The sequence below is a fragment of the Nerophis ophidion genome, linkage group LG14, assembly GCF_033978795.1.
Source record: "Nerophis ophidion isolate RoL-2023_Sa linkage group LG14, RoL_Noph_v1.0, whole genome shotgun sequence".
NCBI classification, from domain to species: domain Eukaryota; kingdom Metazoa; phylum Chordata; class Actinopteri; order Syngnathiformes; family Syngnathidae; genus Nerophis; species Nerophis ophidion.
This window is the reverse complement of record NC_084624.1, coordinates 14034985-14050218: the sequence shown is the minus strand read 5'-3', so window position 1 is coordinate 14050218 and position 15234 is coordinate 14034985. Positions and strand designations below refer to the sequence as shown.

Sequence of the window (15234 nt, the reverse complement as noted above, 5' to 3'; positions counted from 1 at the left end):
AATCCTTGTTAAAAACTAATCCTTACACTCATTTCAAAGCATCTATTTACGTATTTTTACATCCTTGTCCGAACCTATTTATTTATTGACCTCCCTCCCTTTCCAAAGGTCGGATGATGCACTTCAGCATCCTCCTCCCTCCTCCCCGTGCCCGCCTCCTGCCTCCTATTGGTCGGCTGAGACGAGATGGGGGGGGCGCTCACAGCTTTGCAGCAGCTTGCACCGCTCGACTTTCTGGCACACACTCCTCCGCGCCGTCACGTTGCGAGTTACGGTCTCACTCGACTGAATGGAAGCATGTCTCAGCCGTGAGGAGCTCCTGCCGACTCCGCATCTCTTCCCGGGTCTTGCCGCAGCAGCGTGTGCGCCCCAGACACGGGAGGAGAGGAGACGAGGAAGGGGATGGGACGTGGCCATGCTGTGCACCAGGAGGACTAAAACTTTGGTGTCCACGTGCGTCATCCTGAGCGGCATGACCAACATCGTGTGCCTGGTCTACGTGGGCTGGATCAGCAAGCAGGTCTCTAGCCGTCCTAAAGTTCTGCAGGCAGTCGGCGAGGCGGACAGAAAGTTGGAGGAGGACAGCAAGGGAGAGACGCGCAGGATGATGGAGAGGCTGGACAGGCTGGAGGACGTCATTAATGAGCACATCCAAGGTAAACGCGCCTCGGTCTGACTTTGTGATGAAGCCCAGCTCAAATTAGGGCTGGGCGAATGATGACGCGTGTTTGTGACATATTCGGTTGGAGGGGACATATTAACCCAGCACTATTTGCGGCTAAAAGTCGTCTCTTTTCATCGCGCAATTAAACAGTATTTTGGACATCTGTGTTGCTGAATCTTTTGCAATTTGTTCAAATAATAATGGAGAAGTCAAAGTAGAAAGATGGAGGTGGGAAGCTTAAGCCTTTAGCCACACAAACACATGGTGATTCCTTGTTTAAAATTCCCGGAGGTAAAACTTTACTATGGATCAGAGCGGTCAAGCGAACATGGATCCCGACCACTTGTCAACCGGCAGGTTTCTGTGAGAAAATTGTGGTAAAAAGTCGCCTCTTACCGGAGATCAGCGGAGCTTCTGTCCTGCTGCAGCTTCGTGACTTCTCTCAGAGTGGCGGCATAGCTCGGTTGGTAGAGTGGCCGTGCCAGCAACTTGAGGGTTCCCGCATTCTGCCATCCTAGTCACTGCCGTTGTGTCCTTGGGCAAGACACTTTACCCACCTGCTCCCAGTGCCACCCACACTGGTTTAAATGTAACTTAGATATTGGGTTTCACTATGTAAAGTGCTTTGAGTCACTAGAGAAAAGCGCTATAGAAATATAATTCACTTCACTTCACTCAGAGACTCTGGCGTCAACACACCCGTGGACACACCCCTCCGACTATCAGGTACTATTCAATCTCACTAAAACACTAGCAACACAATATAAAGATAAAGGATTTCCCAGAATGATCCGAGTAAATGTGTCTAAAAACATCTGAATCGCTCCCTTTTTTTTTCTTTTTCTAGTCCTTCACTCTAAATTTCCTCATCCACAAATTTTTCATCCTCGCTCAAATTAATGGGGAAATTGTCGCTTTCTCGGTCCGAATAGCTCTAGCTGCTGCTGGCTATGATTGTAAACAATGTGAAGATGTCTGCTACTTCCGGTAAAGGCAACGCTTTTTTATCAACGACCAAAAGTTGCAAACTTTATCGTCGATGTTCTCCACTAAATCCTTTCAGCAAAAATATGGCAAAATCGCGAAATGATCAAGTATGACACATAGAATGGACCTGCTATCCCCGTTTAAATAAGAAAATCTAATTTCAGTAGGCCTTTAAACAAACTACCCGAGTGGATAACTTCAAGGTGGTACCGTCATGATATCAAGCAACTGGCCAAGGTTAAAGACGACCCCACTCTTAAAGGAGTTTGCTTCCTTCACCTCAAAGGAAGCATGAATAGCGTGCAACACGATCTCTCAGTTGTATGCCCTGAAACCCACTGAAGAAAGGCCAACAAAATACATCAAAAACAAAACTCCTTTTGGCACCAGTGTGCACACATCAAACATTTCAAAGGCCGTGTTTTTTTTTTAAAGCTGACACGAGTTATGAAGCCAAGCCAAAGCATCCCAACAGACCCAAAATAGAGAAGGCAAGCCCACAGATTTAAGACCCACTGAAATGTACGTACAGTACTGTGAAGAAGGTCATGCCTTGGCATGGAACTCCTGTTTTTGTGCACCGTTTTTTTTATTTAGTTACCATGGCGACCTATAATTTTCACCTGCCTCTGGTGTTCGGGACGCACACTTGGTTCCAATCAAGAGACATGATTTAAGCCCACCTTTGCCAGTCAGTCGGCCTGGCGTCATTATTGGTTCCATGCCAGTTTCATGTTGTGCTATGCCATAGTTATGTGAGTTGTTTCATGCCACAGTAAATCTTGTTTGTTCTATTTCCACAGTTCATGGTAAGTGTTAGCGTCTATGTTTCCTGCGCTAAGTGTTTTGTTCTTTAGCGTCTCGTGCGAACGGCACGCTTTCCTTCTGTTTTAGTTCCTGTCTTCTGTGATGTGTAGGATTAATTAATTGATAAATATGTTCCTACCTTCAAGTCCTGTCCAGAATAGTCCGTTTGCATCCTGGGAGAACAAACCTCGCAGCAATCTGTCAATCAATCAATAAATCAATCAATGTTTATTTATATAGCCCTAAATCACAAATATCTCAAAGGACTGTAACAACCATTACGACTACGACATCCTCGGAAGAACCCACATAAGGGCAAGGAAAACTCACACCCAGTGGGCAGGGAGAATTCACACCCAGTGGGACGCCAGTGACAATGACTATGAGAAACCTTGGAGAGGACCTCAAATGTAGGCAAACCAACCCCCCCCGCCCCCCTTTGGGGGTTGCCCACCTAGGAGGTGTGTGACAGACTTCTCAAGCCCTCGTGCAGGTTCCAAGGACCGTCAAGGAAGGACATAGCGGCGGCACGTTTAGACTTCTTTATTTTTCAATAAAGACTGCTTTTCCGCTGCTCCGTCAGCCGCTCGCTCTTCCGCTTGCCTTTCTGCTTGGCGCGTCGTCGCCTCTCTCGCGCTCTCACTCTCTCTCTCTCAGAGTCAGCTTCCCTCTGGCTCCTTCTCATCTCTCCGCCTCTGTCCCCCACGTTCACGGCTGTCGGCCCTCTATGCAGCGCAAGAGGACTACTCAGGTGCGCGATCCACGTACCTGATCTTTATTGCGGATGTCGGACTGCCGGCTACGCCTCCTCGCCGCCGTTTTGGGCTGGGCTACGGTGTGCCCTGCCTTGCTATCGGACTGCCGGCCCCGCCTCCTCGCCGCCATTTTGGGCTGGGCTTCGGCGTGCCCTGCCTTGCTAACAGACTGCCGGCCACGCCTCCTCGCCGCCATTTTGGGCTGGGCTACGGTGTGCCCTGCCTCGCTCTGGGTCTGCCGGCCTCCGCCTCTTCACACTGTGAAAATAACATTTAGTGTCAAAAACAGAAAGTACAACAAAAACCTACGAGGAGTTGAGCTGCAAGGAACATTCAAAACAGAAAATATTATGTTAGTGAGATAAAAAGCTACGAGGAGGCATTCAAAAATGGTTCTCAAGGCAGTTTTACATCATCTTCTTTGACTTGACTCAAATGTTGACTGGCACTTTAGAGAACATACCGGCTGATTGGAGTGGAGAAAAACATGGATTCCCTGAGACTAAGTGGGTACTTTAATCCGAGCGATCTCATTCAGGCCCGGCAAATCAATACACGGTCTTAAAAAGGTATCGTTCCTTTCAACTGAGAAAAAAACAACACTACCCGAGGAGAAGATGAAGGTGTATTAGGCTGGCTGCCAATTAAGAGTACAAGGAGGTTTTGGCTCAAAATCTCACGATACATGGCCCCATTCATTCTTTCCTTAACACGGATCAATCGTCATGTCCCCTTAGCAGAAAAACAGCCCCAAAGCATGATGTTTCCACCCCCATGCTTGACAGTAGGTTTGGTGTTCTTGGGATGCAACTCAGTATTCTTCTTCCTCCAAACACGACGAGTTGAGTTTATACCAAAAAGTTCCATTTTGCTTTCATCTGACCACATGACATTCTCCCAATCCTCTGCTGTATCATCCATGTATCCATTTTGGTATAAACTCAACTCGTCATGTTTGGAGGAAGAAGAATACTGAGTTTCTTTTTTTGTACAATATATGTGTACAGTACTTGTTATTCTGATGATGTGAGCATACACTGCTGTGTGGAATAATCCCCTCCAAAAGCAGTTGAGAATTTTCCAGCCAAGCATTTCAGTGTTTGACGCCTTTGCTTTGGAAAGATTATCTAAAATGTGTGAAACTGCCGCCCACGGTTCTTGAAATCCATCAAACTCACAGCAGATCCTCCTCGCCTTCTTGGACTGCATATATTCAAACACACACTTGATATCCCACCTAACTCTCTATTTGTGTGTTGCACAGCGCATACCATCTCCCAAGTAATTATATATATATATATATATATATATATATGAGTCATAGTCTATGTAATATTGTACTGTAGGTGTCCATCCATCCATCTTCTTCCGCTTATCCGAGGTCGGGTCGCGGGGGCAGCAGCCTAAGCAGGGAAGCCCAGACTTCCCTCTCCCCAGCCACTTCGTCTAGCTCTTCCCGGGGGATCCCGAGGCGTTCCCAGGCCAGCCGGGAGACATAGTCTTCCCAACGTGTCCTGGGTCTTTCCCGTGGCCTCCTACCGGTTGGACGTGCCCTAAACACCTCCCTCGGGAGGCGTTCGGGTGGCATCCTGACCAGATGCCCGAACCACCTCATCTGGCTCCTCTCGATGTGGAGGAGCAGCGGCTTTACTTTGAGTTCCTCCCGGATGACAGAGCTTCTCATCCTATCTCTAAGGAAGAGCCCCGCCACACGGCGGAGGAAACTCATTTCGGCCGCTTGTACCCGTGATCTTATCCTTTCGGTCATGACCCAAAGTTCATGACCATAGGTGAGGATGGGAACGTAGATCGACCGGTAAATTGAGAGCTTTACCTTCCAGCTCAGCTCCTTCTTCACCACAACAGATCGGTACAACGTCCGCATTACTGAAGACGCCGCACCGATCCGCCTGTCGATCTCACGATCCACTCTTCCCCCACTCGTGAACAAGACTCCTAGGTACTTGAACTCCTCCACTTGGGGCAGGGTCTCCTCCCCAACCCGGAGATGGCACTCCACCCTTTTCCGGGAGAGAACCATGGACTCGGATTTGGAGGTGCTGATTCTCATTCCGGCCGCTTCACACTCGGCTGCGAACCGATCCAGTGAGAGCTGAAGATCCCGGCCAGATGAAGCCAACAGGACCACATCGTCTGCAAAAAGCAGGGACCCAATCCCGCGGCCACCAAACCGGAACCCCTCAATGCCTTGACTGCGCCTAGAAATTCTGTCCATAAAAGTTATGAACAGAATCGGTGACAAAGGGCAACCTTGGCGGAGTCCAACCCTCACAGGAAACGTGTCCGACTTACTGCCAGCAATGCGGACCAAGCTCTGACACTGATCGTACAGGGAACGGACTGCCATAATAAGACAGTCCGGTACCCCATACTCTCTGAGCACTCCCCACAGGACTTCCCGAGGGACACGGTCGAATGCCTTCTCCAAGTCCACAAAGCACATGTAGACTGGTTGGGCAAACTCCCATGCACCCTCAAGAAGCCTGCCGAGAGTATAGAGCTGGTCCACAGTTCCACGACCAGGACGAAAACCACACTGTTCCTCCTGAATCCGAGGTTCGACTATCCGGCGTAGCCTCCTCTCCAGTACAGCTGAATAAACCTTACCGGGAAGGCTGAGGAGTGTGATCCCACGATAGTTGGAACACACCCTCCGGTCCCCCTTCTTAAAGAGAGGGACCACCACCCCGGTCTGCCAATCCAGAGGTACCTCCCCCGATGTCCACGCGATGCTGCGGAGTCTTGTCAACCAAGACAGCCCCACAGCATCCAGAGCCCTAAGGAACTCCGGGCGGATCTCATCCACCCCTGGGGCCTTGCCACCGAGGAGCTTTTTAACTACCTCAGCAACCTCAGCCCCAGAAATAGGAGAGTCCACCACAGATTCCCCAGGCACTGCTTCCTCATAGGAAGACGTGTTGGTGGGATTGAGGAGGTCTCCAAAGTATTCCTTCCACCTATCCACAACATCCGCAGTTGAGGTCAGCAAAACACCATCCGCACCATACACGGTGTTGACAGTGCACTGCTTCCCCTTCCTGAGGCGGCGGATGGTGGTCCAGAATCGCTTCGAAGCCATCCGGAAGTCATTTTCCATGGCTTCCCCGAACTCTTCCCATGTCCGAGTTTTTGCCTCTGTGACCGCTGAAGCTGCACACCGCTTGGCCTGTCGGTACCTGTCCACTGCCTCTGGAGTCCTATGAGCCAAAAGAACCCGATAGGACTCCTTCTTCAGCTTGACGGCATCCCTCACCGCTGGTGTCCACCAGCGGGTTCTAGGATTACCGCCACGACAAGCACCAACTACCTTGCGGCCACAGCTCCAATCAGCCGCCTCGACAATAGAGGTGCGGAACATGGTCCACTCTGACTCAATGTCCAGCACCTCCCTCGTGAAATGTTCAAAGTTCCTCCGGAGGTGGGAATTGAAACTTTCTCTGACAGGAGACTCTGCCAGACGTTCCCAGCAAACCCTCACAATGCGTTTGGGCCTGCCAGGTCTGTCCGGCATCCTCCCCCACCATCGCAGCCAACTCACCACCAGGTGGTGATCGGTAGAAAGCTCCGCCCCTCTCTTTACCCGAGTGTCCAAAACATGAGTCCGCAAATCCGATGACACAACTACAAAGTCGATCATGGAACTGCGGCCTAGGGTGTCCTGGTGCCAAGTGCACATATGGACACCCTTATGTTTGAACATGGTGTTTGTTATGGACAAACTGTGACGAGCACAGAAGTCCAATAACAAAACACCACTCGGGTTCAGATCCGGGCGACCATTCTTCCCAATCACGCCTCTCCAGGTTTCACTGTCGTTACCAACATGAGCGTTGAAGTCCCCCAGCAGAACAAGGGAATCACCCGGGGGAGCACTCTCCAGTACTCCCTCGAGTGTACCCAAAAAGGGTGGGTACTCTGAGCTGTTGTTTGGTGCGTAAGCGCAAACAACAGTCAGGACCCGTCCCCCCACCCGAAGGCGGAGGGAGGCTACCCTTTCGTCCACTGGGTTGAACTCCAACGTGCAGGCTTTAAGCCGGGGGGCAACCAGAATTGCCACCCCAGCCCGTCGCCTCTCACTGCCGGCAACGCCAGAGTGAAAGAGAGTCCAGCCCCTTTCAAGAGAAGTGGTTCCAGAGCCCTTGCTGTGCGTCGAAGTGAGTCCGACTACATCCAGCCGGAATTTCTCTACTTCGCGCACTAGCTCAGGCTCCTTTCCCCCCAGTGAGCTTATGTAGCCGAGGATCGGACCGCCAAGTGCCCTGCCTTCGGCTGCCGCCCAGCTCACATTGCACCCGACCTCTATGGCCCCTGCTATGGGTGGTGAGCCCATTGGAGGGGGGACCCACGTTGACTCTTCGGGCTGTGCCCGGCCGGGCCCGGCCGGGCCCCATGGGTACAGGCCCGGCCACCAGGCGCTCGCCATCGTGCCCCACCTCCGGGCCTGGCTCCAAAGGGGGGCCCCGGTGACCCGCGTCCGGGCGAGGGAAATCTGGGTCCTTTGTTTTTACTTTTCATAGAGGTTTTCGAGGTTTTCGAGCTGCTCTTTGTCTGGTCCCTCACCTAGGACCAGTTTGCCTTGGGAGACCCTACCAGGGGGCTTAAAGCCCCTGGACAACATAGCTCCTAGGATCATTGGGACACGCAAACTCCTCTACCACGGTAAGGTGGCAGTGTGTGTGTATATATATATATATATATATATATATATATATTATAACGTGTGTGTAAATATATATATATCTATATCTATATGAAACATGTGCATGTATGTATATATATATATATATATATATATATATATATATATATATATATATATATATATATATATATATATATATATATATACATATGCTCAGTCATTCACAAACAAGGATGGGGCAAGGGTCACCACTTTGTGAACAGATGTGTCCACACATTTTTGAACAGTTTAAGAACAACATTTCTACACCAGCTATTTTAAGGATTTTGATGATAGCGATAATATTACGGACCTTCGATCCCTCAGGCAGTACTGCTTCAAAAAGCGACATCAGTGTGTAAAGGATATCACCACATGGATATTCAGTTGAATACACTACAAAGACAAGATATTTGATGTTCCAACTCATTAACTTTAAATGTTGCAAACAATAATTAACTTTGAATTTCATGGCTGCAACACTTGCCAAAGTAGTTGGGAAAGGGCATGTTCACCACTGTGTTACATCACCTTTTCTTTCAACAACACTCAATAAATGTTTGGGAACTGAGGAAACTAATTGCTGAAGCATTGAAAGTGGAATTCTTTCCCATTCTTGTTTTATGTAGAGATTCAGTCGTTCAACAGTCCGGGGTCTCCACTGTCGTATTTTACGCTTCATAATGGGCCACAAATTTTCGATGGGAGACAGGTCTGGACTGCAGGTGGGCCAGGAAAGTACCCGCACTCTTTTACTACAAAACCACGCTGTTGGAACACGTGGCTTGGCATTGTCTTGCTGAAATAAGCAGGGGCGTCCATGATAAAGTTGCTTGGATGACAACATATGTTGCTCCAAAACCTGTATGGACCTTTCAGCATTAATAGTGCCTTCACAGATGTGTAAGTTACCCATGCCTTGGGCACTAATACACCCTCCATACCATCATAGATGCTGGCTTTAGAACTTTGCGCCGATAACAATCCGGATGGTTATTTTCCTCTTTGTTCCGGAGGACACCACGTCCACATTTTCCAAATATAATTTTAAAGAACACTTTTCCACTTTGCATCAGTCTATCTTAGATGATCTCGGGCCCAGGGAAGCCGGCGGCATTCCTTGGTGTTGTTGATAAATGTGTTTGGCTTTGCATAGTAGAGTTTTAACTTGCACTTACAGATGTAGCAACCAACTGTAGTTACTGACAGTGGTTATATAAAGTGTTCCTGAGCCCATGTCGTGATATCCTTTACACACTGATTTTGGTTTTTGATGCAGTACCGCCTGAGGGATCAAAGGTCCGTAATATCATCGCTTACGTGCAGTGATTTCTCCAGATTTTCTGAACCGTTTGATGATTTTACGGACCGTAGATGGTAAAATCCCTAAATTCCTTGCAGTAGCTCATTGACAAATGTTGTTCTAAAACTGTTCGACAATTTGCTTACAAATTGGTGACCCTCGCCCCATCCTTGATTCTGAATTACTTAGCATTTCATGGAAGCTGCTTTTATACTCAATCATGGCACCCACCTGTTCCCAATTAGCCTGCACACCTGTGGGACGTTCCAAATAAGTGTTTGATGAGCATTCCTCAACTTTATCAATATTTATTGCCACCTTTCCCAACTTATTTGTCACGTGTTGCTGGCATCAAACTCGAACATTAATGATAATTTGCAATAAAAAAAAATGTTTATCAGTTTGAACATCAAATATGTTGTCTTTGTAGCATATTCAGCTGAATATGGGTTGAAAATGATTTGCAAATGATTGTATTCCGTTTATATTTACATCTGACACAATTTCCCAACTCATATGGAAACGGGGTTTGTAGATATTGGGCTTCAATATGTGAAGCGCTTTGAGTCACTGGAGAAAAAGCGCGATATAAATACAATTTACTTCACATCACACGTAACATACTATTTCCACGCTTTCGGTGGCCACACAAATTCATCTGGCGGGCCAGATCTGGTCCCCAGGCCTTGAGTTTGACCCCTGTGGGCTCATTGCCTCATGGGGTGATGCCATTGCGACATTGGGACAATTTCAAAATGATGTAAAATTAAAAGCACTGAAAATAATACAGAAATGCCATAAAGTGAGGTTGGGCAGTAAACACATTAATCTTTGGGAATAGAACCTATATGAGAATGTACAAAGTACAAGTATATGCTTTGGAAGAGATTCAGTTGCACAAGTCCCCCCTGCGATTACTCACCAGACAGGATGCTTGTCCATTCGCATTCTTGCTTCCTGCTGTCAGACCGCTGAAGTCATCTGAGCTCCCCGGGTCAGCATTTTTACGATAGGAATGATTTAACATCACTGCGGCTGACTTCACTGTCATTGAACAATTGTAGCAGCCAAATGGAGCAAACTGCACATTTTCTTTGCTGCATCAACAAAGCTTGTATGCATTTTTTTTTCATTAGCTCTCGTGGAGCCATTCAGTCACTATTTATATCAATCAATCAATCAATCAATGTTTATTTATATAGCCCTAAATCACAAATGTCTCAAAGGACTGTACAAACCATTATGACTACGACATCCTCGGAAGAACCCAGAAAAGGGCAAGGAAAACTCACACCCAGTGGGCAGGGAGAATTCACATCCAGTGGGACGCCAGTGACAATGCTGACTATGAGAAACCTTGGAGAGGACCTCAGAAGTGGGCAACCCCCCCTCCGAAAGCAATGGATGTCGAGCGGGTCTAACATGATACTGTGAAAGTTCAATCCATAGTGGCTCCAACACAGCCGCGAGAGTTCAGTTCAAAGCGGATCCAAGACAGCAGCGAGAGTCCCGTCCACAGGAAACCATCCCAAGCGGAGGCGGATCAGCAGCGTAGAGATGTCCCCAACCGATACACAGGCGAGCGGTCCATCCTGGGTCCCGACGAGCGGTCCATCCTAGGTCTCGACTCTGGACAGCCAGTACTTCATCCATGGTCATCGGACCGGACCCCCTCCACAAGGGAGAGGGGGGGACATAGGAGAAAAAAGAAAAGAAGCGGCAGATCAACTGGTCTAAAAAGGAGGTGTATTTGAAGGCTAGAAAATACAGATGAGTTTTAAGGTGAGACTTAAATGCTTCTACGGAGGTGGCATCTCGAACTGTTACTGGGAGGGCATTCCAGAGTACTGGAGCCCGAACGGAAAACGCTTTATAGCCCGCAGACTTTTTTTGGCCTTTAGGAATCACTAATAAGCCGGAGTCTTTTGAACGCAGATTTCTTGCCGGGACATATGGTACAATACAATCGGCAAGATAGGATGGAGCTAGACCGTGTAGTATTTTATACGTAAGTAATAAAACCTTAAAGTCACATCTTAAGTGCACAGGGAGCCAGTGCAGGTGAGCCAGTACAGGCGTAATATGATCAAAGTTTCTTGTTCTTGTCAAAAGTCTAGCAGCCGCTATCACATTTATCAACTCCAAGAACACACATGTCAATATAAACTATAAAGCTTTATAAAATGGTGTTATTGTTTTAACTTGCCGTAAAATACGTTCAGTTCTATAATCTGCATAATACGCCAAATATAATAATGCCAGGGGGGAATTCTCTCCCCTGCCCTCTTCAATCTGTATATGAATGACCTATCTCTTCCGTCCAAAAGCAGAACCTAGTAACTCACTTCTAGAGATACCCTTGAGATACTAGGTTTTTCTGTTGTATCTACGCGGTTATGTGGCAGTTGCTAGGTCCTGCCATGCGCGTAACAGCTCACTTACGGAACAAATTACAATATCGCATACACTAATGTAAAACATATCACCTAGTACAGGGGTCGGGAACCTTTTTGGCTGAGAGAGCCATGAAAGCCAAATATTTTAAAGTGTATTTCCGTGAGAGCCGTATGATATTTTTAACAATAAATACTGTCACATTTTGTTGATGAACCCCAAGATGCAGAGACGGTGGCAGGCATTGAATAAGAAAACATGATTTAATTTAAATACTAAAACAAGAACAAACAAAAGGGTACTAACAAAAGGTGCCCACGAGGCGGATAACAAACTAGGCTATGAACAAAACACTTACTGTGACAAGAAGGAACTATGGCATGAGCAGAGTGAACAAAAGTAGACACAGCTACAACAAAGTATTAATGACGTTGACAGGTAGTGGTGACAAACAACCGGTAGGAGCGACTATAATCCAGCACTGACTGAAAGACAAATCAGGTAAAAATAGGAGCGGGCTGATTGACACCAGGTGTGGCCAGCTGAGGGGAAACAGCGCTCAGGGAGACAGACAGGAAACAGACAAAATAAGAGCGCTGACAGGGAACAAAGACAGGAAAAACTTAAACATGGCCACACTGTCAGGGACAAGCCCTACAATACAACTGTCAGGTTCAAACACTGATGACATCTATTAAACAGACAAGAAGAAAGGAATTTAACAGAGACAGGATTCAATTTAGCTCAATGAGGAGAAACCTGTGGACCTGTACCCTTGTACAGTGTCGTCCCACGCTCAGACAAGAGAATCCAACGCCTTCTCTTTCATTTCGACTTTCCCTGATTACAACAACTAAATGCGTGCATCTCCTATTGTTATTCTGAAGCTAACCAATGATAAATAAAATTATTTTGACCATTAATGTGACTTCTTGAACAGGTGCGGTAGAGGGATTAAAATGTGTGAGAATGTTTTATATTTTGAAGGTTATCTTTAACACCGTGATTACCAGCGGAATTATTAATTACTTATCGTATTAAGTGACGTCAGCTAGGATTTATCTGAGAGCCAGATGCAGTCATCAAAAGAGCCACATCTGGCTCGAGAGCCATAGGTTCTCTACCCCTGACCTAGTAACTCCAAAAATATTATCAGCTCAGTTTTGACCAAAATTGAGTTACTGGGTTTTGCCTTTGGACGGGGGATTATGTCCAGCTCGATACCTGTAGAACAGGATGTGTACTTGGTAATACTGCGGATAATCATCTGAAGTATGCGGAGGATTTAGCCATCCTGTCTCCAAGCAGTGCTGGCTTTCAACAGCTGCTGATCCTTTTTTTTGGTTTGTTTTCTCTTTGTCATGAAAAAGGGAGGTTTTTGTCATGAAAATGGGAGGTTTTTGTGGTTGGTGCACTAATTGTAAGTGTATATTGTGTTTCTATGTTGATTTAATAAAAAAAAAATATACATATATTTTTTTAATTAATAAAAAATTCTTCTGCGGCCCGGTACCAATCGGGCCACGGCCCGGTTGTTGGGGACCACTGTTTTAAGTAATATGCCAGTAATGACAAACTATGTATATTTCAATTTTTTTACAGAAAAATACCAAATTAATTATACATATCATTTTCTGTTTTCTCAAATTTATTTCAAATTCATGTAAAATGACAGTAATTAACTTTCACTAAATATGTAGCTTGTTATATAAAACTCTATGTCCATACTAACAATCTAACAGTTTTATATGTAATTTAAAAGAAAATCTTATTTTTTTAAAATGTATGTGTATTTTTACATTCAAGTTGAAAAACATATGTAGCCTGTTTTATAAAGGTTTATGCTCATACTAACAATGTAGCATTTTTCTCTGTTATATGACACACGTTGGTGACTGCAAGACATACTTTATCAACAGCCATACAGGTCGCACTGAGGGTGGCCGTATAAACAACTTTAGCACTGTTGAAAATATGCGCCACACTGTGAACCCACACCAAACAAGAATGACAAACACATTTCGGGAGAACATCTTCGCCGTCACACAACATGAACACAAAAGAACAAATACCCAGAATCCCATGCAGCCTTAAATATTGCAATCCGCTACTTGGATCACCACATATTATTGTTTATACGTCCAATTGTTGTATCACTCCGTCGTTCTACCCTCTTACTTTCTGTTTAGTCAGTCACCATGGTTGCTCATTGATCCCACCTGCTAATCATCAGTCCCTGCACACCTGTCACTTTTGATTACTTCCCTATTTAAGCCCGTCCCTTTTCATTATTCTTTCTGGGTTCATAGTTTGCTCTCACGCAACGATACGTCTGTTTTGATCGTTTGCTTTCACGCAATTTCTACTATTTTCGCGAGCTCTCAACGCTACGCACCTCGTTATTAGCTCACATGCTAAATGTTTTTATTTACTCCTTTTTGTGTGCCAACGTGCCAGTTTAATTTCCTATTTTGTATCTCCTAGTTCTTATACTAGCGTCTTTGGTTTGCCTTTTATTAGCACCAGTGTTTTGTTTCAGAGATCCTTTTCGTTAAATAAATTGTTTATATCTTATCTTTGCTGTGTTCACTTGTTGACGCATCCACGAGGGAATCAAACCCGGCACCTCGATGCCAAACAGGCGTATTACTAAATGTTCCGCGTTACAATTCATCCTTAATTTATTCCTAATTCGATTAAACTATTTGTTCTTTCAAAATGAGGACTAAATTATTTTTAATTGACTGAGTTTTAAATAACTGTGAGTTCATTATTTAAAGTAGCAGTTACATAATCTGCAAACGAGTTAATATTAATTAAAAAAAAGTGTAATGAACTTAAAAAGAAGGAAAATGTTACTCACACTCAACATTTTTAAGTAAGTACAACTTTTAACACATTTTTAAGTTTAGACTACTTATTCTAATTATTTATTTTGAGCGTTCAGGTTTTACAGTGTGTGTGTGTGTGTGTGTGTGTGTGTGTGTGTGTGTGTGTGTGTGTGTGTGTGTGTGTGTGTGTGTGTGTGCAGGACTACTCACTGACCACACAAACCTCAACAATGATAAATAACATTTGGTTATATATGCCGTCATGTTTTTGCGCAGGATTTTCTCCACTGACTTTAAAATATAAATTTAAATGCTGACTTAACTGCAGTAAAGTGACAGCAAAGCCCATTATTATTATTTATTTATTTATTTTTTACATTTTTCATCTGTACCAGAGGAGCGGAACATGTCGTCGATTCCATCAGTGTTCAGTGGACCAATAAGGTCAATGTTGACACAGAGTAAGTAAACATTTCTGACATTGAAATCGAACGTTGCCGGCTTGGGTTTAGTTATAAGCCGCCAAGGACATCGTGTTGTGTTCACTCACCGCTCCACACTTCCCTCAATCTTTTGTCCCTGCTCTTGCACACACACACACACACACACACACACACACACACAGGCAAAGAAGGATTATAGAGGAAAAGGACAAGGTTTTCATTTAAGTGCAAAAAAAACAACAACTGCACGTGTTGGTAGAGTTTGAAAAACAGAATGTCAACATAATGCCAATTTTGAAAATAACAAATCAGAATTTCATTTTTGAAACAAGTTATTAGTAACATATG

General features: G+C 45.5%; 1 protein-coding gene across 1 annotated transcript in view; it reads left to right on the top strand.

Annotated features, from left to right (window-relative positions):
- The first annotated feature begins 236 nt into the window (after nucleotides 1–236).
- Nucleotides 237–15234, top strand: part of LOC133568160 (polypeptide N-acetylgalactosaminyltransferase 18-like) — a 71991-nt gene continuing 56993 nt past the window's right edge. Inside the window, exon 1 of the mRNA XM_061919900.1 lies at nucleotides 237–656. Coding sequence (XP_061775884.1) covers nucleotides 290–656 — 367 coding nt within the window. The 5' untranslated portion in view covers nucleotides 237–289. The remainder of the gene's footprint in view (nucleotides 657–15234) is intronic.